We start from the raw sequence: 27,142 nt of genomic DNA, 5'->3' as shown, positions 1-27,142 counted from the left end.
TTTTAACTTTTGTCATATCAATGTAAAATAAACAGAAGAAAAAATCAAAGTAAATTTGAATAGACATGCAATCATGTCATTAATCAGGGTGAGAATAGGCCTAATTAATATATTTTTAATTTTTTTATTTTATTTGAATTTTTTAGTATAAAGTTGGTAAAATAAAAACATGGTAATATGGCGAAGCTGGGCTATTGTTTAAATAGTTAAAAAAAAAAATCAAAGTAATAGTAATAATGTGTAACTAGCTAAAAGATATATTTTATGAAAGGCTTCTTAATGCTTAAGTAGCCAAACAAATGTATAAACATATATCTGTTATGTAGGCGTGGAAGGCCCAAAAAATACAAAATAAATATATAGAAAAAAACACAAAAAATAAAAATGTGTGTAGATATGTTGGAGGATGAACTGTTACTTAAAAATTACACTCTTGTACTTGTTGGCTATTCTATTCGAGGCTATAACAGTTTTTTTTCTGAGTGCTGATCTATTTGATGACGTTCTTTTTCTAAGCATATGACTTCCACCACATTTTTTTCTTATTAATTTTCCATTTTTTGTTAGTTTAAACCTTTTTGCAATTGATTTATTTGTTTTTGGTTTTACATTAGTGCATCCACGAACGAATAAGACGAAAAAATTTGTATTCCAATTTTTATATGCACATGTTTTAAAATTTAAAAAGCATATATTTTTTAAAAGGTTATTTTTGTTTAGCATATTCTTAAAATTTACATGCTTTCTTTTATGCATAAATTCATATTTTTTTAATTGTAAACTTGATTGTGGGGAAATATTTAAAAAATTTTTTTTTTTTTTTGTTAATATATTATTGTTATACAATGTAGTTAAAGATAGCCTGGGTTTATTTTTGTCGTTAAACAATGCCAAACATTTTGAAAATTTTAACATAAAAACTAAGAATATAATATTATAAAACCAAAACTTCATAATTATTTCAAAGTTTTGTATCCAAATCGTGACACTTTCTATTATTATCCCCCATATATAACCTCATAAAATGTGTAAATAAAATATGAACATTCATAATATTTTATGAACATTCATAATATTTTATGAACATCCACATTATTTTATGAACATGTTAAGGTAATATAATACATTACCATTATTTGATATGTCTACCTCACTATAACTTTACATTTCATAGACATACACATAACATTCTGAAAAAAAAAATAACTTTTCATCATTATTACTATTGGTATATCCTTATATTTTTGCATGGAATTCTTTCTTTATTTCTCTTTTTTTTTAAAACGTTGTATTGTATATAAGTGTTTATATCATTTTGTCCTTCTTCCTCCAAAGTAATCTTTTTATATCATGTTTAAAAATATATGTGTTTCGGTCGAATGGTTGGTCATAGGAATATTAATCTACATATAAATTTTTATTTTGCATAGATAGATATACACCTTTTATATGGACTGTACAACTAATTAAGTAAGTGGCAAAAAAACAGCTAAACAAATAAACTCTAGTATTTAAGTAGTAAGAAATGCATATGCACATACAACTTATATAGCCTTGTTTTGTATTCTTAGCAAACACAAATAAGGTAACTATAATAATGTGATGGGAGGTTTAATTAAAAAATATATGTAAAATAAAATAACATAAATAAATACTAAAACAATGTGCTGTGTATATATGTATACGACGGAGTCATTAATTTTTATTTGCTAGCCTTTATAAAAAATTTATATATTTTTGATGAGAAATAAGGTTTTTGAAAAAAATATTCTCTTACCATAAGAATCGAAAAAAAACATACATGCATTAATTTATTAGTTTATCATTATAGTGTACCAATAAATAGAAACTCATTTATTCAAAAAAATTTTTAACTTTTATTTATATTCTAACTTACTTAAGTTAAATAAATCCAATGCATATATAATTTAATATTAGAGATATGTGCATTGTAAATCAAAAAAAAAGGGGAAAAATATATTATTAAAATTGAACCATTAAACTTTATTTTTGGGAAATATAAATTTATTATTATTTTAATAATTACTATTATTATTATTGCTATAAATATCTTTGTAACTTTCTTTATTCAATATCACGTTTTTTTTTCCTTTATTATTATTTTTTTTTTTATCAAATTTGGTATTTTATTTCGATCTTTAGAAAAATCCAATTTCCATTTTATGAAGAGTTAATTATATTTTATTGGGACAAATAATTTCCCTAACTTTTACATATATAGTGATTTAGCCCTTAAAAAGGGAAAAAGAAAAACAAAGAAGAATAGTGATAATAATATAGGTATATCAATCTTTCAACATATAGCCATCCACACACACATACGTCGTTAGTCCGTTTGTATTGCTACCACTATATATGATTAGTTGAAGGAGTATTTGTATATTTATCATATGCTATTGTCATTATATTATATTTAGAGTGTAACTATTTAAGTGTGAAATGGAGAGCCTTGTAAGTAAAATTGATAAGATTGATCCATCAGATCCTAAAATAAAGGAAGAATACAATAAATTTAAATATGATATAACAAAACAAACTATAGAATCATTAAAAGAAAGAATACCAGCAAGAATAATATTTTTTAATAATTTAGTAAATGTAAATTCAGAACCTGGAACTGTACTAAATGTAAATGATTTAGATAGTACATCTTATAAATATAAAATAGAAAAGTTAGAAGAAAATGCAAGAAAAAAAGCTAAAGTAAATAAATCCGATAAAAATGATGATGATGATGATACATATATAAAAAATTTCCCAAATAATGAAGATAGTAAAATTATTGTAAATGACCAATTAGTATATACACATTATGTACCATCACATAAACAAATTTATAATGAACTAGAAAAAATAAAATCATATGCATCAGAACTAATTGAAATGATAGGAAATATAAAATTATGGATACAATTAAATGTGCCAAGAATAGAAGATGGTAATAATTTTGGTGTTGGAATTCAAGAAGAAGCAATTCAAGAATTAGCGAGAGTTGAAGAAAGTGCATTTAATTTATATGATGCTATTGTTAAATATTATATGGAACGAGCAAAAATATCAACTAAAGTTATAAAATATCCAAATGTTGTAGATTATCAAGAAGCTATTAGAGAAATTGATGAAAAAGAATGGATTCATATTAAAATTACAATTATAGATATGAGAAATAATTATATTATGCTTTATGATTTGTTATGTAAAAATTGGGAAAAAGTTGTTAAACCCAAAAATGAGGATGCTCATAATAGAATGACTTTTTAATTGGCTAGCTAAATTTGAAAAAGATCATAATATTAATACCTTTGAAGGCATACATTTTTTTTTTTTTGCACACATGTATTTTATTTATTTTTATACTATTATTTATCCGTATATTTTCCAATTTTTAAGCTTTATGCATTCTAGCCATATTTACTTAAAAATTTTTTTTTTTCAATAATAATAAATATGATTTGTTCATGCGTTTAACAAGTCATACATATATATATAATGTATTATTTTTTTTTAAACACAATACGAAAAATGGTAAAAAGAATGAACAAAAAAAAAAATTTTCACTATTCTTTTCGAATTATTTAACATTTAAGACAATATATTTTCTAGGTAAAAAATAATTATTAATTAGAATTGTGTGAATTTGATTGACTACATTTCCTTGTACTAATACCTCCTCTTTTTGTGTTGAAGGTGAAATTACGATAGAACATGAACAAGCTAGCTGTTTTTGTATTTGTTCAGAAAATTTTTGAAGATCTACATAAAATAAATAAAGGTTAGTTATGTGTGTTACATATTTTTTTCCTTTCATTCGAGCAACGGAATAAATATGTATAGATGGGCATACACCTTTTATTATTTTTATTGGATCAATATCAAAATTAGCATTTGGTTTAACTATAGCATAACAAGGTTGTTGTAAGGAAATAAATTTATTAACAGCAATATCATATGGTAACATATTATCGTATTTTTCTGGTGATAAAAATGCTTGTATATCATAATTTATTTTTATTAATCTTTTATCTTTATCTGATTGTAAATTATTTAAAGTAATATATGCGTGAAATATTTCTCTTAATTCTTTTATAGTAAAATAAGTATTTTTTTCCGTTTTTTTATCTATATGCTTAAATATATTTAAAGTTTTTGTTGAAGGCATATAAAATTCTAGTACTTGTGCTCCTTTACTATTTGAGACTGTATTTTCATTTTTACTATTTTCATTATCACATTTTTTTTTCTCATTTATATCCATAGATTTATATGAAGAAAATAAAGAGTGATTTTTATTTATATTTACAATTGAAACAATATTTCGGTTTTCTTTAATTTTTATTAATTTTATTTTTGAACAATGTTGAATAAATTTTATTAATTTTTTATAACTAGATTTTTTGACATCTAATAATATATTTATTTCTTTTTTATTAATTTTGTTTATTATTTCATAAGGTACATTATCATTTTCAAGGTCTTCAAGAAATATTTTATTTTTGTGGATGTATGAACATTCTTTTGTCATTTTACTATAAATTCCTGAAACATCAATTGGTAAACTTTCATCTGTAATATAATAAATTGATTCAAGAAATAAATACAATAAAAGTTTATCTTGTTGTTCTGTTTTTAATTCGAATATATTATTACAATTTTTGTTATTATTTCTATCATATTCATTTGTTTTGTTTTCCTCTCCATTCTCATCATTTGAATAATCATCTTCATTATGTTCATGTTTGTCTTTTTTTTTTCTTTCACTTTTATTTTTTTTGTTTCTTTGTTTTTTATTTTTCAAATTTTTATTACTATCACTTTGTTCACTAATTATGTCTTTTTCTTTATTTATACAATTTTCATCTCCACTAAAAATAGGTTCTTCCCTTTCGCTTTTAAAATTATCATCTTCGATTTCAGACAATATAGAATTTTTATTATTTACACTGGCTATTGATTCTTCAAGATCTTCCCAATTATCTTCTTTATCCATATGATTTTCTTTACTTAAATTTACATCATTGTCCATAGAATTAAGATCATGTATATATTCCCTTTTATCACAATTATTATTACTAGCAGTAGTGGTTGTACCTGCTTTGGAGTTTTTCGATTTTAATTCACTCTGGGCATTTGTTTCTTTATTTTTATTTTTCAATATTATATCAAAATGCTTGTAAAAATTTGCTAAATATCTTTCATTAGACGAGCCCTTATGTGTTTTTTCATTTTCCTTTTCTGTTACTTTTTCTGAGTCACTTTTATTAACTTCAGGTATATCAGAATCAGAAGACCATCCAAATTTTCCCTTTTCATCTTTCTTTTCTTTATTTTTTTCTTCTACTTTGGCATCATTATTAATTTTATTATTATTATTTTTTTTTTTTACATTTTTATTATTTTCTCCATATATTTTAAACTCAGTAAAATCGTCAACTATATTTTCTACAGAATCTATAATTTTATTTTTGAAACTAATGTCTGGTATATCAAGGGACCCTAATTTCCATAATTCATCAGTAAATGTGTGAATTAATTTTAAGCATTTACCTTTTGAGGTATATAAATTTTTCATATTATTATTATTAAATTCAACACAACATTCTCCTACTGCAAAAATATATGGATTATTAAAAACTCTGACCCCCCATATTACCCCAGGTTTAAGCTTATCTAAATCTTCTATATTTTTACATATTCCTGGAATCATTAAATCTGCTCCTCTTAGTAAAAATTCGGAAGCAGGCGGATATATGACAAAACAAGGAATTATACGTGGAAATTTCCATAGGGTATAAACTGTTGGAAAAATTATATTATTAATACTAACTAGAACAGGATTATTCTTTGAAAAATATATAGTAATTTTCTTCTTTTGTACTTTACAAATGCTCGAATCTTCTTTGTCTAATAATTCATTAATATCTTCATCATTTTCAATGTTAAATGTGCTTTTTAAAATTATGGCTAGTCTAAAAAAAAAAAAAAAAAATAATGAAAACGTAATATTAACGGTTCATATTTTTTTTGGTCATAGTAGCTATTTGATAATTGGTGAGCTACGAATTAATATGGACATTCTTCAATTTCACATGACTGGTCATAATTTTTAATGCATTCTCTAAATAACCATAATATATAGAGCATAAACATATTTGCACACACACATGCAAGTATATAAATATATGTTTGTGATATACAAATAATGTAAAATATATAAGGATAAAAAATAGGGGATTACTTTTTTCGATCTTTGTTACCCAGGAAGTTTTTATTTGATAATGTTACTTTGTTTTTGAACATTTTTGTGTTAAAAATTAGAATGGAATAATAACTTATACTATAATTAAAAAGGATATCACATATAATTTTGTAGTACAACTGATTTGGCTTATTTTGTATACCTATTTCACATTCTTCATTTATTTTGTTATTTCTTTTTCTTGCCTTTGCCTTTTTTCTACAGAATATAAACTATTTTCCTGATTGTAGAAACATTGTAAAATAAATGGAAAAAATATAAATACGACTAAAAAAGCTAAAATTTACAATGTTCTGCAAAAGCGGCATACAAATATACATATGATATATTGTTTTTGTTTTTTTCACAAAATTAAAACTTATTTCATGGTGATAGTATTAAATATTCAAGAGAGAAAATAATTTTGTCAAATCTATAAAAATAATCTTATATAGTAGTACTTATTTTTTATTTTTGGAAAATTACAGAAAAAATACTAAATGTATTTTTTAATATATCTATAAAGGGCAAGCTATATATTTTTTTTTTTTTTTTGTATTTTTTATGCACATAATATTCTGTACGTTCAGAATAATAATACTATAAAATATAATAATGTTGGAAATGCATTTTCTACAATTGTTATAATACTACATGAGGTAATTATAAAAAAATAAACATCAAAGATAAAGTTTTTATGAGTTACAATAATTATCTATGGATAAGAGGTTTATTTAAATAAGCAAAAAAAAATACAACCATATAAATATAGAGCGAGAAATTGTATGGAATGAATTTCCTTAACAATAAAAGATATGAAAAAGTGAACAAATGGCATGAACAGTTTTTTAAATGCATTCTATAATTAAAAGTTACATATTTTGTAAACTAAAATTAGTAGGAAAAATGTTAGAAATTCTTTTTTCTTGTATAAATTATTCATTTTATAGATAGTTAACTTATTAAAAAAGGGGGTGAAAAACAAATTAAATGTGTAAATAAGCATATAAATTTATATGATGAATATAATTTATTTTAGCTTGTTTTAGATTATTTTATTTTATATTTGTATTAAAAAAATAAAAATATATTAAGAATGGATATGACCATTAAAGGTAAAGAAAGGTTACCATAAATATTATCAGTATTAAAATGGTAAGGCATATTTGTTGGTTTATAATTTAACATATTTAATAAGCTAATTATAGTTACATATGTAGATAGGGTTTAAAATATTATCATACCATTGTTCTATTAATTAATTTTGTTTTAAAATATAGTAAACAAAATTTCAAATGCCAAATTTGTGTGAGTTTTATATAATAAGGATTAATCTGTTTAATTATTTTTTTAGTGTAATAAATATTGTTTTAAAAATATGTTTTTTTCTTTCTTGTCTTAATTATTTAAAAATATGTGATCGCAGACATGTAAGAAAATTGTTTATTTAGCTGGAAAAGTGTATATATTTTAATTTATTTGTATTTTAATTTTTTATAAATAATATATAAATATATCGAGGTTAAGTATTATAGTAATATTTCATTTTTTACTTTGATTATTAAAAGTGTTGAATATTTTTAAATGATCGTTTTAAAGTAGCACACACAAAAAATAAATATGTGTATACATATATTACACCTTTCGAATTAAAATATTCTTTTTTTAAAATGGAATGAGATATAGACATATATATAAAGTCTTACCAATGATCTTTATTTAGTAAAACAATGAACATACATTTTTTATATGTACAAGCAATTTGTTTGTTTTTAAAAGGGCAACTGATTAATCTGTTTACAAAAGTATAGGGACATATATATGTCATAGAAAAAAAAAATAAAAGAACAAAAATAAAAAGGATATGAACTGATAAAAAAAATGGGAATATTTTCCAAATATTCCTCAATAAAATTATACAAAATAATATCACTAATATGTATATATAATCTATATAAATATAGTATAAGATTACATATACATATTTTATAATAAATCGAATAGGGATATATATGTATGTGCTTATAAAATATTAAGTTATGATAAGATTGAGAGAAAAAAAATAATATTACCTTTTATAAAAAATAATATAAAAATATAGCAATAAAAAAGTACAAGAATAATTTATGGATTACCAATTTTTAATAAAATTAAAAAAAAAATATTTCTTTCCTTTTTTTAAACCATTCAAAGGTGTTAATTAAATTGCGTAGTTCATTTTGTTTATTTCCAAAGTTTAAATATACAAAATAATGCACATAATAAAAAAATGAAAAAAAAAATATATACATTTTATATTTATGTATAAACATATCATATTATTTTTTGTCATTAACAAGAGGGAATATCATATAAATTGTTTTTTCCTTTTTTTATATTTTTACAAGTTAAAGAGATATTATTTACTATTTTTCCTATGATATGCCTACGCTTTGTAATGATGCAATATGTATATGTATGTATATATAGTATTATTTATAAGCATATGAAGTATTGCATATCTCTATTTGTTTTCCTTTCTTCTTTATGCATTTTATTGCCGTTTTTTTCTCTTCCTTATCTCTTAAATTGTTAACAATTTGTGAGTTTCATTTAATTTTTTTTTTTTTCACACTTTGTTTCATTCTATAATTCACAAGAACAAGAAGAATAAAGTGTAGAAGTTTTTTCATTATTTTTATAAAATAATATTTTTTTATCTTTCTTTTTGTTTGTGGCGTTATAATATAGAGTTGCCCGAATTTCAAATTATAGTCAATCTCAGATTAATGAGCTTTTTTATTTTTCCCAATTTAATAAAGACCAAGTATATAAAATAATGAAAAAGCTTGATGCTCACAAATATATTAAGTTAGTTAATTTTTTAAATAAAAAAAAAGAATATGTCCCCTTTAATTTTAATCATGTGAAAAATAAAGGACAAGATAAAAATATTCATAATTGTCAAACCTCAATAAAAAGAGAGGCACTAAATAGTATAGGACAAAATAGTCATATAAATGCTACTACTACTACTAATAATAATAATAATAATAATGATAAATTTAATGAGAGTTTAAAAACGTTTACCAACAAAACAGAATGTGTGACTACAACGGATTGTAATAATAATAATTCTTTTCTTTCAAACAAGCCAAAAGGAAGAAAACATATATTTTCACTACCAAATAAAAAATATAACAAGAATGATTTAGTAATAAAAATAAATTATAAAACTAATGAAGAGATGGCAAATATGCAGCCAATACGATCTGACAAATTAAGTAATTCCAATTTAAGAGAAACTGAATTTAAATTGAAAAAGGCTACCATGTTTATGAATCCCAATCCTCATGAGGGTTTAGAAAATTCTAATAATACTTTACAAAATAGATCGGAAAGACATAGTTATGACAAATACAGGTCAGTGCAAATGAATAATAGCATTGATGTGTTTAGTAATTTGGAAAATGAAAAAAAAGCGGAAAATTGTGATTATGCTGCAAGTAATAATGTAAGCAGAAACAACTCGGAGGATGTCCCTGAAACAGAAAAGATAATAAATTTGACAAACAAAAGAATTAATGAAATAAATTATGATGAATATGAAAACTGTGCTAAAGTTAAAATTACAAAAGAAAATATTATAAATATAAACGGAATAACAGAAGGGAAAAAAAAAAAATATTTTGGGTCTGAAGAAGGAAATAATAATGACGGAGAAATAGAAAATGATGGAAATAAAGATAATATGAATAATGAAGAAAGTAAAAATAGCATGAATAGTAATGAAAATAATAATAAAACAAATGATAAGACAAGAAAAAAAAGTAATAATAAATGTTTATATCCCCATGAAATAGTAGAATATTTAAATAAATATATAATAGGTCAATCTGAAGCAAAAAAAGTTGTAGCAAATGCATTAAGACAAAGATGGAGGAGAACACAACTTGATGATGATATGAAAAAAGATGTAATTCCAAAAAATATATTAATGATTGGACCAACAGGTGTAGGTAAAACTGAAATAGCTAGACGAATATCTATGTTTATAGATGCACCATTTATTAAAGTAGAAGCAACAAAGTTTACAGAAGTTGGATTTCATGGAAAAGATGTAGATCAAATAATTAAAGATCTAGTTGAAATTGCAGTAAAAAGACAAAAAAATAAAATGGAAACTGAAATAAAAGAACAAGCAGAAGAAGCTGTAAACAATATAATATTATATTCCCTTTTAGGTAGTGGAGTAAAAGAAGAAGAAAAAAAAATATGGAAAAAATATTTAAAAGAAGGATTATTAGATGATAAAATAATTAATATAGATATACCAAATTATATAAATAATAATAATAATATGTTTACTAATGACTCAGTTGAAAATGCTGTAAAAGAAGCATTAAGTAATCATCAAAATATTAAAAGTGTAAAAATAATACATCAAAACATGAACAAACAAAATGATAAAAAAACAATGACTATTAAAGAAGCTAAACAAAAATTATTACAAATAGAAATTGATTCATCTATTAATCAAGATGCTATTCTTAAAACAGCTATAAGTTCTGTTGAAGAAGAAGGTATAGTATTTATCGATGAAATTGATAAGATATGCTCAAAATCTTCTTCTTCTTATAATGGACCAGATGCAAGTGCTGAAGGAGTTCAACGAGATTTACTACCATTGATTGAAGGATGTGTTATAAATACAAAATATGGAAATATAAATACAAATTATATTTTATTTATTGCATCTGGAGCTTTTCAAAGAGTTAAACCAAATGATATGCTAAATGAATTACAAGGAAGATTACCTGTACATGTAAATTTATCAAGTTTATCTATAAAAGATTTTATTGAAATTTTGACAAAAACACATAATAATTTATTAAAACAAAATATAGCTTTACTAAAAACGGAAGGTATTGATCTCCAATTTACAGATGATGCAATTGAATCTATTGCAAATGCTGCACATGATATGAATACCTACATTGAAAATATTGGTGTTCGTCGATTACATACAATTATTGAAAAAATTATGGAAGAAATTAATTATGATGTTCATAAAAATGCTAACAAGTCCATTATCATTGATAAAGAGGTCGTTAAGAAATCTCTCGAAGGATTCATCAAGCAGTTTGACTTGAAGAAATACATCATTTAGTCTTGGCAATGTTTTTTACACGTTTTTTACACGTTTTTTTTTTCGACATTTTTTTATACATTTTTCACCTTTTTACATTTTTTTTTCCACTTTTTTTTTCACCTTTTCAACCTTTTACTTCTTAACGCTTTGGCGACTTAAATTTGATTTAATTTTTCTTTTAAAACGTAAAATAATATGTCTTTCATGAGCCCATTTGCTATTTCTTCATATCAAATGGGGTGTTACCTCATACCCCATGCTATAGCACTACATATAAATTGGTATGACAAACTTGTGTGGCAATTGATATGCATTTATGAATTTAGCTATTATCACCATCCCTCTATAAATATATGCCATGAATTTATGGAAAATTCGAAAAAATGAAAAAAAATAAAATAGTAAACTACACAAAAAATATAAGTGATTTAGCTAGTTAAGTGATATATATAAATGTTAAAAAATGATGCGTATAGGGATGTAGAAAAAGTGGTGAAAAAAAAAAAAAAATAATAAAAAATAAAAATAAAAAATAAAAAATAAAACCGCTAATCATGGAATAATAATAGAACAATTTTGTGTAGAAAAAAGGATAAAAAAGCATAAATACAAATTGAGTGTTAAAAAATAGATAATTTTCAACATGGGGAGCCTTGGTAGTTTAAAGGAGGAAGATGTAAAGGGAGGAACAGAAAGGATATTACTTAAACTTAAAAATGAAAAAATAAATGAGGATATATTAAAAAGAACGATAAAAGAATATGAAGAAACATTAGATGTTTTATCTGTATTAACAAAAAAATTAAATTATAAAATTATGATTCCATTTTCAAAAATGGCATTTTTTGAAGGGGAAGTAAAATATACAAACAATATTTACCAGGACATTGGATGTAATACATATTGTGAAAGAACATCATATCAAGCATATGAATTTTTAAAAAAAAAATTAACCTTTTATCAAGATAAATATAAAATTGTTTCAAACTCTATAAATAAATTAACAAAGGAACTTGAATTATCTCTTGAACTTACACATACAATGAAGTTAGAAAGTCAAGGAAATAAAAATAACTCCTTTATAAGACCAGATGGCTTTTTAGAAATCCGAGAGGAATATAATGAAAGTGATGAGGGTGAACAAGAAAGTTCTTACAATCCCAACAATGCAAGTACAAATTTATCAGAAAACCAAAGCAAGGTTGTTCCTAAAAATGAACTAAACCCTGATAAAATTAAAAGAGAAGATACAGAAGTGAGTCATACAAATGTTGAAAGTAAAAAAGTTATAACGCCCAAAAGTTTGAATGTAAATAAACAGGGACTCCTCAACATATCCGAGAGATACGAAAGTAGTGGGAGCAGCAGCCGAAGTAGCAGCAATGCAAGTGTTAGAAGCCAAGGAAAAAATACCAACACTGGTGAAGCGTAATTTTACTGAGTCAGCTTTCATGCTATTCCTCATTTTTACTATTTTTTTTTCTACATTTTTTCTACATTTTTTCTACATTTTTTCTACATTTTTTCTACGTTTTTCTACATTTGCCTACATTTTTTCGGCATTTTTTTTTATTGTACCCTTTTGATGACACTCATAAAGGTTTCCCATGCCTCATTTTGTTTTAAAAACGGTTTAAACATTGAGAAAGGGTTATATGTTGGGTAAGCCCAAACATGCCTTTCAAAATGCAAAGATAACTTATGTCATAAATTGTGATTCAATATGGATATATAATAGTTTAAAATGTTTGGTTGCTTTTTAAAATTGATCATTTAATTTGTAGGTAAAAGAAAAAACTGTATATAGAATAATTTGAAAATAAAAAAAAAAAAATATATATATAATTATAATTTTGGGGTTGAGCAAATTTATATATTACACAAAAGTCGGAAAATGGCACATAATAAAAAAATACAAAAACAGAATATCCGGACGAAAAGAAATAAATACATCATAATTTATTTTTCTTTTAAAACAAATTACATTAATTAAAAAAAAAAAAAAAAAAGCTAACTAAAAAATGCACCTAAATGCTGTCGAACATGATTATCTACCATTGCAATATTTCATCTAAATAAGTGAGCATATGTGCATGTACATAATAATGAAGCATCCCATCAAATCTTAGAGGTAGAGAAATGGAAGTTGGTTGATCTGCTTAATATGATGACACACTTAAAATGTGCAAATAATTTTGTGACTTTTGAAAGGTAGGATTAAGCAAGGTATAGTAATTATTTAGATAGTTAGTTACTATCTCCGAACTTGTCCTTTTTGTTAATTCCCATGCTATCTAATTCTAGATCTGAAGATCCTTTATTAAAATTGTAATACTTATTTATTGACGATACATCAAACCAATTATTATCTTTAGCATATGATTGTATCATATTGAAAAAGCTTAGTCCATTTTCTTCCGAATTATTTTCTCCTTCATTATTGGGATTACTATTTTTATTATTATCTATATAATCAGAAATATTTAATATACTTTCTTCTTTATCACCATTAGTTGTAGTATATGGCAATTCTTCACTACTATCACTTGTATGTGCATTGTCATTATCTTGTTCTTTATCTTTGTCATTATATTTAAATTGTTTTTTATTTTTTGTTTTATCAGTTAGATTAGTTTGAGATTGTTTATTTTCATTTTTAAATCCGTGGGTAAAATATATATCATTTTTTTCTTCTTCACTAATTTTTTGTCGTGCTTGTTTTGTTTTATCTTGTATAACATAATTATTACAAAATGGATCATCATTGTTTTGAGAACTTTTATAATAAGCATGTCGTTTTATATTATCAGAGTTTTTTTTTCTATCATTTTTATTATTTATTGAATTATGTTTTTCAAAATTCATTTGTTTAAGATTTATGTTGTCATCTTGATTTGCATCTTGATCGTCGTCTATTTTATGATCCGATGGTAAATCATTGTCACTTTCACTTAGTTGATTTTTTTCATTACTACTCAACATTTTATAATATATTTCATTAATATTATTTTGACTTTCTGTTTTTTCAATAGCCTTTAAATCATAATTAGCATCTTGTTTAAGTTCTTTATCTTCTTTAACTTGATTAAAATTAGATTTAGGTAAAATGTTTGTAGAAAAAAAATTTAATAATGATACACCATCTAGATCTGAAAAGGTTGTATTATTTGGTTGAGATATATTATTTTGATTTCCATCATTTTCAATTTCATTTTTTGAATAATTTGGAGTTACAGTTTTAAAATGAAAATTTGTAATATTATTGATAGAGAATTTAAATTTAACATCTAATGGGATATCTTCTCTTTCAATATTTTCAAAAATATATGCTAATCCAGTATTTAAAATAACAAGCTCTGATTTTTTTATTAGCAGTTTTGCAATTAATATATCATCATTACTTTCATTATATTTCATTGATTTAAGTAGTTTAAGAATTTTTTCAAAATTATTTTTAATTAGATAATTTTTTAAAATTTTTAATAATGCAACTGAAATTATTAGAATCATTTTGATGCTAGTACTAAATAGGTAATCCCATATAACTATGACACTTTTTATTGGCAAGCTAGCAATAAATAAAGTTAATAGCCATTGATGTAAGTATACTGGTGGATGTACTTCTTCATTATTAAAATGTTCAAATAAATCTGGTACTTCGAATTTTAATATTTTTTCAAAGACATATATAAATCTATTAAGTAATGGAAATTTTTCTTTATAAAAATTTTTTAAATGATAATTATCCATTAAACTTACTAGAACACAAAATGTTTCGAGCTCATTAAAATTACTAACAATAAGAAGTAAGCCAACTATAAAATTCATTCCTTGACAATATCCCACTGATGACTCATAATTTGCATATGCATTTAATATTCTATATAATTGTTCTTGAGCATATTTATCAAAAATTAATAATTCTGGAAAAGTTCTAGATATATCTATATATATTAGATTACTATAATTTGATGTTTTTTTATATAAATAATAATATCTTTTTTCAAATTTATTTACTAAGCTTATACTATTAGTTATATGCATCCAAACTTTCCATCGATATTTTTGTGGAATACCTCTTTTTACTCTTCTAATGAATGTAGTTTTATGTGCTTTCATGAACCAATTAATATTTCTATTAATCATAGATGACCATTTTTCTAGAATACGTGTATTATTTTTTTCACCACATGATAATAATTCTTTAGCATAATGTTTTCGAAGTCCTAGAGTGGGGTCAAATATTCTTTTTCTAACTACATCCCATTCTTCAAGATATTCATTTTCTTCATCAATTGATTTACAATATTCTTCTCCTAACTTTGGATAGATGTCTTTATTTTTATTTATATTATAATCTTTTTCCAATTCTTCAATATGTTTTTTATCTTGTTCTGTGAATTCTTTATTAATAGGTATGCTCATTTCTGTTGATAGTAAGGAATCTGCATTTTGTGTTTTATTTATATCGAATTTGTTGTCTGGGCTTAGCATACGTTCAGATATATATTGTGCATTTTTTGGGCACACTCTAGATTCAAGTTTATTTCCATTTTGTTTATCAAATTCCAATGTTTTGTCATTTATATTGTTTGATGTGTTTTCACTAAAAAGTGTTTGGTTATTCATTTTGAAATGAATATAAAAATCTTTTTCGAGATTTTTTTTTTTTTTTTTTTTTTTATATCAAAAAATTTATATTTATTTTCATTTTTATTTACTATTATTTTGGTAATATACTTGTCTTGACATATTCGATTTGTATTTTATTTCATTACACGTTCTGATCTTAAACTTTGTAGATATCACACTCAATAGTTTAAATATGACTTTACACTATTGGGGAAATATAGTATGTATCGTAATTAAGCATACATATATATATGCTCATAAAACTGTTTACACTGACTTTTTATTTGCAAACATAACAATACGTTTGTATTCCTTTTTAAATAGGAATAAATAATTACAGGTTTTGTTAATATATTTTATTTACTTTTTTTTGATATTCTTTATTTTTTATTTATTTTTCCAGATTTATAGGGAAGTAAACAAAAAAGAAAAAAAAAAAAGTATATATCTATATTGATCATATATGATGTATTTACATAAATTTTGTTTTATTTCACCCCCTACAAGCATTTCCATAAAATAAAACAAATTTAAATAAATGTATTTTAAATTTACGACAAAAATAATTATATATCATATTCTGGTTTTTAAAAATTATAATAGCGCCATATATTTATATGTACATAAAAATATGGAAATTATTTCAAACTAATGAATTTGTAAATTTCGTGAATTTTGTAAATTTTGTAAAACTTTGTAAATATTTAAATATGTATTATGTAGATATATACAAGGTGCGTATTTTATTTGCATTCTTTCCCTTTTTCTTTTTATAAACATTTTTTCAATTATTGTTATTTCTGTTATTCATTGTATATAATACCCTTATTTTTACTATTTCACTATATTTTTCAAATTTTATTTTTTTTATGCTTATTGCTAATTATTATTGTATATATTACCGTTATAAAAATATTACATATATATATGTACAATTTTTAAATATAATAAATATAGGTGTATTAATTTTATACCTTAAGCTTTTTTTTTTAATTTAAAATGTTACAATATATATATAAATTATTTACTGGGTATTCATTATTTTTAGTGCCCTTTTTAATAGCCAATTTTTATATCCCAACTTGCTATATTATTTTTTTTTTTATTTTAAATTTTATTCACTATATATAGATATTTAAAAGGTATTACTTAATATATATATTTTATTATATGTAGGAAAAATGGGGTTAATCAATTAATTATTATAGAGGGTGTTATTTATTCATTTTATTTTTTACCTAATTTATTTACTACATTGTGTGGTATTCTTTTTGTATATAAGTATATTATGGTTTCAATTCAACTTGACATTTTATAAAAAAAATATACAAATAGTACACACATAATTATGCAAATTTCGCTACATTTTTAAGTCAACATAAAACAAGGAAATGGGTAAATATAGAATGTAATAAGAGGTATTGGCATGTACATTGTACCTACGTACATATTTAATAACAAAATTATATGACCCATTTTTTATAGTTTAAAAAATGGATGCATAAAACTTGAATGCGTACTCAAACTTTCTCTTCTTAAATACTGCTAACAAAAATTAGTTCCCTTTTTTATACTCTTCGATTTGTTTGAATTATATTTTTTAACTTGCCATTATTTCTAATGATTTATGAAATCCTGATTAGGTAAAATATAAAATGTAAAAAAAATGTAAAAAAATGTAAAAAAATGCAAAAAAATGTAAAAAAATGCAAAAAAAATGTAAAAAAAAATATATCACGAGATAAGGTAGCACAAATTTTGGGGTTCGATATAACGGTTTTAAAATGAATAAAATATAAGTTCTTCGAATAAGCAAAAAAGGTATATATGTATGTGTACGTATCAGCCCGATGATAGACTTTTGCTTGATACGTGCTTTAAAATGTTTAGGGGGTGGAAATGGGGGAGATTTGAAGAATGTGTTGAAGGAATTTTATTTAAAGAATGCTCAAATAAGTTCTAAGATAATAAAATTAAAAAGGTGTAAGAAATATGATGAAGCTTTAGTAAATATTAGTTTAAACAAATTCGATTTAATTGACGAATGTTTCTTTGTTTTGTCAAATATTATTTATTCTATATTGTTTGGTGTTTTAAAAATTGAGAATCTAAATAAGTTAGATCAGTACCAACTGATTTATGCCTGGTTTGAACCATTTCATGAAAAACAAAATAAAAAAAAACATAAAATAGGTAAGTATTATATTCCTAATTTTGAAAGAGAATTAAATTATCGTACAAGTAAAGGATATAATTATGAAGACAACCAATTATTTAATGGACTATATTATAGTGAATGGATAATAATATCCCTTAGTAAAATTTTTAAGGAATTAAATGAGCAAAGAAATAATAATAGTGACAATTTTAGTAGTAATAAAAATAGTATTTGTGTTGAAAATTGGGGAACTGTTTTTGATTTGATGAAATATGTATATGTTAATAAAAATATATTAGGAGTATATTTACAAGAGAAAAGGTCTTTATATTTTATGAACAATTTTGATGATAAAGCTCAGAAAGATAAAATAAATTGCGATGAAAGTAATTTCGATAAAACAATAATACAATATTATGAAAACGCTAATAAAATAATCAAGGAATATTTTTCATTTCCTTTTATTTTATTTTCTTGTATAACAAAAGGATTAGGAGAAAATAATGTAGAAAGGAAGCTTCAAATTTATAATCATATTATACCCAAAAAATTAAGTGAAGATGGATTTTATAAAAATGCTATAAAAACTTGTGCCTTATCATGGATATATAACAAAAGAAAAGATAAAAAAAATTATGAACAAATTGTTCATGCAACTTTAAAAATTATACGATTAAATTTGGCTGATTATTTTTGTCATTTTTTTTTTGGAATTCTTCTAAAGTATAAGCCAAGGTCGAAAATGAGAAGAAGCTTAAATAGGGTTAGACAAAGTAAAATTAAAATGAGAAGAAATATAATTGGATGGAAAATAAGTAGACATAAATTAGTAAAACTTATATTTATGAACAAGCAAGAAAAAAAAAAATCTAGCCAAAATGTGAAACTACTAAAAAAAAAAAAATACACACACCTTATATATATAAATAATATATTTGAAAACATTTTTTATCATTTTCATTTGTTTTGTAATAAAGAATATGAGAGAAAAAAACTTTTAATCAGTTTATTGAATAGTCTTATTCCATTTGTAAAAATTGTAGAAGGTTGTATAAAAAAGGACAAAAAAAGAAAAGAAATAATGCAAGAGAAAAAAAAAATATATTTATGTCTATTTAATAAAAATGTTAATATTATATTAACAGCAATAATTAATGTGATATTATTATATGATTTAAATTATTTTTTTATTGAGAATTTTTTTAATATTTTTTCTAAACATTGTTTTCCATTACCGTATGCAATATGTATAGTTGATATAATTACAAATTTTATTAATTATAATGTTTCTTCAAAATTTTTATTTCTTCTCAAAGATTTTGAGAGAAAAAGGAAATTAATAAATATGACACCAGTTTTGAGTGAACAAAGTTTAAGAAAAATAAAGGGGGAGACAAAACAGACTATTGAAGAAGACATACTACTACTTTCACAAAATTATGAAAACAATGTAGAAATAGTTTCAATACTTTTTTTAAAACAATTATTATTTTATTTATTAGATCAATTTTCTTATGATATACAAGATGAAGAGAAAAAAATATTTATATCTATTGTGCTAAGCAAAATATTATATGTATTTAGTTTATATATTAAAAGGGCTAATAAAAAAGGTATAGAAAATGGCTATACTTTTGATAAAATATCAAAAGATTTTTATATGTATAAAATAAATATTTGTAATTTAAAAATATTTGAAAGTGTTACTGAAATTGTCCAAAATATGTTTAAAAGTAATAATGAAGTTTTACTATATTGTGGGCAAATTGTGGCAAATTATTTTAAGAATTATGTAGATAGCCAGTTTTCTAAAGAGACTTATAAAAGTAGTGGAAATAAAAATGAAAAAAAAAAAAAAAGAGAAAATGACCTTTTTAATTTAAGACAATCTATACAAAATATGCCTGAACAGGTCAGATGTTTTACAATAATTACGCAACATAAATTTTGTTATTTAAATGAATTGTTGGTAAAAAATGAAGAAGACCTAAAACTAGATATAAGCAAACCTTTTGAAAATGAAATGAGTGATAATGAAAATAGAGATAATTTAGGAGATGAATTAATTTCAGTTAATGAACTATGTGAGACAGATAGAGGAAGTATTAATTTTGAAAAAAAAAAAGAAATTAATATAATGATGATGGAAAATGCTGATAATTTTGTTGAAAATGACCTGTACAGTTCAGATGAAAAATTATTTATACTAAATTTTGAACAAGAAAATGAGTTTTATTTAGATATAGAATATAATAAAAATATGTACATTGATCCAACAGATGATTTATTCGAATGCTTAGACAGATTAAAATGTAAGACAAATTATATAGAAAGAAATAGAATAGGGAAAGAAGAAAATAATTATGAAATTTTAAAAAGAAATGATAAAAAAGAAAGCTATGATGAAGAACAGTTTCGTATAATACAAACAATTTTATCTTTACCTAAATTAATTAATAAAAATGATGTATTAGAATATATATGTATAGAATTATATAGTATTCTTCTTTCTATAAATAATAATTATTGTTGTTTAAATAAAAGTAAATATTCATTTGGTGGAGTTAAATTATTTGATATTATATTATTAAATATTAATTTTCCTATAAAAATATGTAAATTTATTTTTGAAAATATTTATTCAAATATATATAATCATGTTCAAAAGACTATAATGTTGTTGTCTTTACAATTGTCCTCTTTATTTTTATCAAATATTATTACACTAAATCATATTTTTGATTATGCACAAATTATATCACTGAACTTGGGTGGAGACCAAACCAATGGATATGAAAAAGATAGTCAGGAAGATTATTTTTTAAATATTTCAGAAAAGTTAGATCATAATTTATTTGATGAATGCTCTCAAGAAGCAAATTTAACAACAAAAAATGAAAAAATAAAAGAGGAGAAATATAATGAAATAAATAAATATATGCATAACAATTTTGAGAAAAGTTTTAAAAAAAATACAACAATATGCTCGAATAGTTATTCTAATAATTATGAAAAAAAAGGAAAATTTTTTTTTAATTTATGCAATTTTTTCTTTACACATGCATATACAAAACTTTTAAGTCATAATTCACCAAAAGATATTATAAATTATAATTATGAAATAAAAAAAAATAATTCAAAAAGCCCATTATTAACAGTATTTATAATTTCTTCATATAAATTATTTTTTAATTGTTCTTGTAATATCTATATATATATAGACGATGTTATAGTTGATATATTTTCCATTGGGAATCTTTTCATTCGGGATTCAAATGTTCATATTAGAAGAATAGTACTCAAATTGTTGCTTGAAGTAATTAATTTAATTATAAGAAAAAAAAAATTTTATTCATTAAATAATGAAAATTATAATAATATAATTAATTATGTTTCAAATCATTTGGAGTTAGAACACGATTTTTCAGCATTGTTGTCCATAAAACATATTCTGCATGCTCATAAGGAAATACAAAGAGAAATTTTATCGTGACATTTTCTCTCTATATATATATGTCAGAATGTGCATTAATTAATTATTATTTATAGCAAAGAAAATTGCTAAAATATGTTCACTACTTTAAGGTGGTGTGTTTTATTTTTTTGTCTATATGTTGTTTCATATTGATCTTGTTTAATTATTTGCGTATGCTTATATGTTTCTTATTTGCATTTATTTTTGTTTATATTTTACATTTTTTTGTGTGCAATCGCAACTTTCCATTTTAAACAAAAAATATTATGAACAATTCAGGAAAAATGAGGCAAGTTGTTCAGGTAAAAATGGGTTTGAAATTGGTCGAAATTTCTCGAAATTATGTAACTTATACCTATTATCACTTTGGGCTTATGATTAGTTTATTTTTTGCCTGTAGTTTTATTAAGTTTGTATGTCTCTCTTTTTTAAGATAAAAGAGCATAGTAATTCCAAGTCATCAAGATTCATTTCTTTTAAGTAGGACTCATTAAATTCTTTTAAAAATCTGTAAAATAAAAATATGAACAGCAATATATTTTTTGGTCTACATTAAATTAGTATGTACATATGTATACTCTCTTTATTTTACAAACCTTTCAGCTTCCATTGTATCTGGGACATTTTCTTTCACATAAGTTTTTAATAGTTCAGGAAATTTCTTATCACTATTTTTGTAATTTTTTAATTCTTGAATAAGAATATCTTTTTTTTCATCATTATTATCGCACATTTTTCAAAAGTTTACTACTTAATATGTATCGTATTTTTTTTTTTTTTTTTTTTTTTTTTATTATATAATATGATAGTTTATGGCTAGTTATTGAAAGGTAGAATAAAAAATAAATATAAATGAATAAATATGTTAATAAAAACAAAATATGATATAATATTAATATTAGATATATATATATGCGGTTATTTTTTTTATTCTATTTTTATAATTTTATATAATTCACAATTTAAAAAATATGGCATTAAAAATGTATGCATTAATTGGGGTGAGCATTATTCCGTCGTTGTTTTTTTAAATTTATATTTGGAAAAAATGGGGAAATAAAAATATATAATTGAGGGTAACATTTTTAAAAAATTTGGATATCGGTAATTATTTTTTATTATGAATTTTAATTATTTTAAGAACATGAAATGGTTAGGTAGTTTCACGATAATTTACAGGAATAAAATAAAAAAATAGGATAAGCAAATGGAGCATATGATACTAATAATGGCAACACAAATTTGCGAAAAATTTGAGAGAAAAAAATGTTTTGTCAAAATATAAAACAATAGTATGCATTCTCACCTTTTTATTTTCAAACAAAATGAATAAATAAGTTTGAAATAAAAATAGTATGAGTCATGGGATAAACATTTGTTTATGACAAAAAAATAGTATCACTAATTGATATATGTGTTCATATTAGAACTCATCAAAATCCATTATATCAAAAGGAGGGAAATCTCCGACTTCAATCGAATTAATATTTCCTATATATCCATATTTGTCTCCTTTACATTCAAATAATTTTTTTTTTTGATAAAATCCATCGGAATTTCCTAAAGGTTCATCTAAATCTACACCAACATAAATAATATCATTATTTTTTAAATTTCCAACAAATTTTAGAGTTCCTCTTCTATCACCTATTATAATTCTACACCTATTTCCTATTTTATATAATTCTTGATTATATAAATTATGATTTATATTTTGTGCATTTTCTTCTTGATTTGTTGGTAAATTATTTTTTTGATTTTGTTTAATTTTTTGAATAAATTTTCTAAAAGTATCTTGTCTTTTATTATAATCCTCATCATTTATTTCATATTTTAAATGTTTTAATTTTTCTAGATTTTTTTCATCATCTATATTATATATAATATCATTATGGGATGTTGGATTTGTGTCATGTATATAAATTATATAATTATCTTTTACACCATAATCATTTAAAGTTAGTTTATTGTTATTTAAAAAAATTTGTGTATTTTCAATATTTAATTCATCGTATGCATATAAGTTCATATTATCTACTGAAGTTCCTGTATGTCCATAAATTTTCTTTTTAATATTACTTAATGTGTCAAACTTATTTAATTTGATTTCTTTCCATTTTTTATTTTTATATAAGTTGTGTATTAAATCAACTTTTATGTAGTCATTCATTTTGGTGGGCAAGTAAAAACATGAGATATATTTTAGATAAAGAAAAATGTATGGCAAGTAAAAACATGAGATATATTTTAGATAAAGAAAAATGTAAGGTCTTTAAATTTTGTTTGTTAATTGGTAGATACGCAAATCTCACAAGTGTGACATTAACGTGGTTTCTATATTTTTAGTAATATATTTTTTAAATGAAATGGGACAAAAAAAATTAAATATTTGTTCAATATTTTCAAAAAATTTAGTTTGCTCTCCTAAACTTTTGTTTATTACTTCAAAACAATTGGAATGAAGTTTAATAACAAGAGTTAAAATATTATCATTCTTTTCATTCTTTTCATTCTTTTCATTCTTTTCATTCTTTTCATTATTTTCATTATTTTCATTATTTTCATTATTTTCATTATTTTCATTAATATTTATAAAATCCGATTTTGTATCATCATTTGCATTTATATTTATGCAAAATATGTTACTATCGATTTGTATAAAATTAGTGTAGAACTCTTTAAATTCTTTTTCAATATTTTTTATTTCCTCTATGTGCATTTTCTACTCCTTATAATGATATATATAAACAGTGTAAGCAAAAATTGAAAGTGAAATCTGATTATAAAGGGACTGGTATTTTAGGCTATTATATATGCTAATTTAAAAAAATTATTTCGCATGCTTCTTTGCATTTTTTCTCAAAAAAAAAAAAAAAAAAAAAAAAAAAAATACACAATATAGTGTACAGCCCATGTAGTGTAGAAAAGGTATTAGAAAATTATGTCTGTATGGAGTTCAAAATAATTAATTTTTTTGAGCAATTGAAGTTTTCTAAGGATTATATATATTCAGTTTAGTACGATGAGTATAAAAAGGTAAAAAAATAATAAATTATATTAAATCTACATAGAAATTAGTAGTTCCCCTTTTAAGATACTATCCATATTTATGGAAATAAAATATGTCAAAATAAACAATCGAATAGGATGAAAACTACCTGAATAATGTAGATTATAAAAATTATGGTGTACATATGATATTTCCTTATTTTTAATAATTACATTTTTTATAAAAACAATTTGAAAAACTAAGTGGCGTACTTATAAAGTGTGCCAACTTGACGACTATAATAAAAATATTGTAAAATTAAATGTAGAACAATTATTAGTCATAAAAAGTTAGAGATAAAAAGAAAGCAAAAATAATTGTAACTTTATTAAAAACAATTTAAACCTGTGTGTAAAAATATAAGAAAAATTTAGCGCAATAAACAAATAGAAAAAATGAACAAAATATAATAAGTAACAAGACATGAAAAAATATTTTTTTAAAACTAAAAAATAAAAAAATGGAAACAAAAGGGAACGGGAGAATTGGGTAGGCATTCCAAATACGCTCATATAATTTTGCAACGTCGTTTGCAACATTGTTGAATAATTTTTTTTTTTTTTATGACACTAATATGGTAATACTGAATGGACATATATAGTATCTTTTTTGTAATTAAAAATTCAAACAAAGATAATTTTTGTTCAAAACTGTTGAAATATGACTAGAGGAATATATAGCACAAATTATATTTATTTGTTAATATTTTTTAAAGGGAATTTAATAAAGGAAGTAAATAAACAACGGCATATGGGACATTTTTCTTGTCTAAGTGATTTCATGCAATCATAACAGAATGATGAATGTCTACATGGCATTAACAAAGTATCTTTATATGATGCCATACAAATTAAACATTCTTTATCATGTTCTTCATGTCCATATATATCTAATATATCTATAAATTGTGATTGATTATTTTTTTTTTTTGATTTTTGTGTTGAAGATATTTTATTTTCATTAGCTATACATATATCTTTTATTAAAATAGGTTTATATTTATCTTTATTTTTTTTAAAGTCTACTAATACAATTAATGTATTTGATGTATTATTATTCATTCCATTACTATCAAGAGTTGAATTATAATTTGAATTTGTATTGCTAAACTTGTTTGTATTAGAATTTTCTGCAGTAGCATAACTGCTAGCATTACTATCTCCGTTAGCAGAATAAATTTCGTTACTACTAAAATTTGAATTTAAATCATTACTACTCATATACTTATCACTATTAGGGGAAACTTCTTGAAGAACAATAATCAAAGGTATTCTAACATTTGTTGTTTCATTAAATAGACTTTCAATATGAGTATCTATATCATTGTTTGAAATATTTCCTATTGTAAATTTATTATTTTTATTTATTTCATTTAAATCTATTTCATCTTCACTATTATTCATCAATCTTTTTTCTTCTTCAATTTTATGTAAAATATCACTAACACAAAAGTTTTCATCATATGGCATATTATATGATATATTATTTCCACTAGTAAAAAAGGAGTTTGATGTTTTATAATAGCAGCTAGTAAAATTTATATTATCTTCTTCTTCATTTTGATAGTAAAATTCATTTTGTGTTTTTTTATTTAGCAAAAATGTTGTTGCATCAGTTACTTTTTTTTTAGGTAATGTTTTATTAAATCCTTCTCTTAAAAATGTTTTTATATTTCCAATAGATATAATTGTATTTTGTTTATCTATTCCTTTATTTTTTTTATTTTTTTTTGTTCTTTTATATATAAAATCATTAACTTCTTTTAATAACACACCCCAATATAAAGTTATGTGTGTACAATTCTTTGAAGAGAATGTAAATGCAATCGAATATTTATAATAATTATTTAAATCACTAGCACTTGAGCTTAAATAATTTTTAAATAATTGAATGTTCTTATTTATACTTATGTTTAAATTTATTCGTTCAACAACCTTCGGAGTTATTTTTTTTTTAATCCTTATTATATCATTAACATGGCTTCGGCATAATATTTTTATATCCTCAATGTACTTAGATAGATTTTTCATATAAATAGCCTGTAAAAGGGGTGAGAAGAAAAATGGATTAGTAATGTGGTGTAGTGGTGTAACCCATGAAGGGGAGCAGTCATGTAATGGTGTAGTCATGCGTGACAATCATTCTTACTTTTCTATTTCGAAGAAATTTCACGATGCTATAGGATAAATATATTCGAGACAAAATGGTCATAGACCATAAAACAATTATGATAAATATAAAGAAACATATTGTGTTTAAAAAGCTCGAAGAATTAAAAATACACAGAAGGTCTTCATTTTTACAGCTGTTTGACATGACAAGGTTTTTGTACATGCCAAGGTCATACTCGTCTGTGATACTCATTTTGAATTTAATTCATTAGTTTTATTTCAAGCCAAATGGTAATATATTCCCCTATTTTTTTTTTCTATTTTTTTTAT

At 22.6% G+C, this 27,142-nt stretch overlaps 11 protein-coding genes across 11 annotated transcripts; 4 read left to right on the top strand and 7 right to left on the bottom strand.

Moving 5' to 3' along the window:
- Positions 1-414: 414 nt before the first annotated feature.
- Positions 415-954, bottom strand: PVVCY_1001100 (ribosomal protein L35, putative; the record flags this gene model as incomplete). The annotated part of the gene is made up of 1 exon (XM_008625563.2): positions 415-954. One exon carries the CDS (start codon positions 952-954, stop codon positions 415-417), a length of 540 nt encoding a protein of 179 aa, XP_008623785.2.
- Positions 955-2,460: 1,506 nt separating this feature from the next.
- On the top strand, positions 2,461-3,282 carry PVVCY_1001090 (subunit of proteaseome activator complex, putative; the record flags this gene model as incomplete). Its single annotated transcript, XM_008625562.2, has 1 exon — positions 2,461-3,282. The coding sequence occupies one exon, from the start codon at positions 2,461-2,463 to the stop codon at positions 3,280-3,282; it is 822 nt and encodes a 273-aa protein (XP_008623784.2).
- A 310-nt stretch (positions 3,283-3,592) lies between these two features.
- Positions 3,593-6,318, bottom strand: PVVCY_1001080 (translation initiation factor SUI1, putative; the record flags this gene model as incomplete). Its single annotated transcript, XM_008625561.2, has 2 exons — positions 3,593-5,987; positions 6,257-6,318. 2 exons carry the CDS (start codon positions 6,316-6,318, stop codon positions 3,593-3,595), a joined length of 2,457 nt encoding a protein of 818 aa, XP_008623783.2.
- A 2,756-nt stretch (positions 6,319-9,074) lies between these two features.
- Positions 9,075-11,405, top strand: PVVCY_1001070 (ATP-dependent protease ATPase subunit ClpY, putative; the record flags this gene model as incomplete). Its single annotated transcript, XM_008625560.2, has 1 exon — positions 9,075-11,405. One exon carries the CDS (start codon positions 9,075-9,077, stop codon positions 11,403-11,405), a length of 2,331 nt encoding a protein of 776 aa, XP_008623782.2.
- A 625-nt stretch (positions 11,406-12,030) lies between these two features.
- PVVCY_1001060 (conserved Plasmodium protein, unknown function) lies at positions 12,031-12,819 on the top strand (the record flags this gene model as incomplete). The annotated part of the gene is made up of 1 exon (XM_008625559.2): positions 12,031-12,819. One exon carries the CDS (start codon positions 12,031-12,033, stop codon positions 12,817-12,819), a length of 789 nt encoding a protein of 262 aa, XP_008623781.2.
- Positions 12,820-13,634: 815 nt separating this feature from the next.
- PVVCY_1001050 (GTPase-activating protein, putative) lies at positions 13,635-16,016 on the bottom strand (the record flags this gene model as incomplete). Its single annotated transcript, XM_008625558.2, has 1 exon — positions 13,635-16,016. One exon carries the CDS (start codon positions 16,014-16,016, stop codon positions 13,635-13,637), a length of 2,382 nt encoding a protein of 793 aa, XP_008623780.2.
- Positions 16,017-17,869: 1,853 nt separating this feature from the next.
- Positions 17,870-21,670, top strand: PVVCY_1001040 (conserved Plasmodium protein, unknown function; the record flags this gene model as incomplete). The annotated part of the gene is made up of 1 exon (XM_008625557.2): positions 17,870-21,670. One exon carries the CDS (start codon positions 17,870-17,872, stop codon positions 21,668-21,670), a length of 3,801 nt encoding a protein of 1,266 aa, XP_008623779.2.
- A 387-nt stretch (positions 21,671-22,057) lies between these two features.
- PVVCY_1001030 (conserved Plasmodium protein, unknown function) lies at positions 22,058-22,385 on the bottom strand (the record flags this gene model as incomplete). The annotated part of the gene is made up of 2 exons (XM_008625556.1): positions 22,058-22,160; positions 22,249-22,385. 2 exons carry the CDS (start codon positions 22,383-22,385, stop codon positions 22,058-22,060), a joined length of 240 nt encoding a protein of 79 aa, XP_008623778.1.
- Positions 22,386-23,075: 690 nt separating this feature from the next.
- On the bottom strand, positions 23,076-23,822 carry PVVCY_1001020 (tubulin-specific chaperone, putative; the record flags this gene model as incomplete). Its single annotated transcript, XM_008625555.1, has 1 exon — positions 23,076-23,822. The coding sequence occupies one exon, from the start codon at positions 23,820-23,822 to the stop codon at positions 23,076-23,078; it is 747 nt and encodes a 248-aa protein (XP_008623777.1).
- A 138-nt stretch (positions 23,823-23,960) lies between these two features.
- On the bottom strand, positions 23,961-24,371 carry PVVCY_1001010 (conserved Plasmodium protein, unknown function; the record flags this gene model as incomplete). The annotated part of the gene is made up of 1 exon (XM_008625554.1): positions 23,961-24,371. The coding sequence occupies one exon, from the start codon at positions 24,369-24,371 to the stop codon at positions 23,961-23,963; it is 411 nt and encodes a 136-aa protein (XP_008623776.1).
- Positions 24,372-25,393: 1,022 nt separating this feature from the next.
- Positions 25,394-27,065, bottom strand: PVVCY_1001000 (E3 ubiquitin-protein ligase, putative; the record flags this gene model as incomplete). The annotated part of the gene is made up of 2 exons (XM_008625553.1): positions 25,394-26,740; positions 26,850-27,065. The coding sequence occupies 2 exons, from the start codon at positions 27,063-27,065 to the stop codon at positions 25,394-25,396; spliced, it is 1,563 nt and encodes a 520-aa protein (XP_008623775.1).
- Positions 27,066-27,142: the final 77 nt, after the last annotated feature.

Source organism: Plasmodium vinckei, assembly GCF_900681995.1.
Source record: "Plasmodium vinckei vinckei genome assembly, chromosome: PVVCY_10".
Lineage (NCBI taxonomy): Eukaryota > Apicomplexa > Aconoidasida > Haemosporida > Plasmodiidae > Plasmodium > Plasmodium vinckei.
The sequence above is the reverse complement of the archived record's forward strand: the minus strand, read 5'-3'. Positions and strand labels throughout refer to the sequence as shown.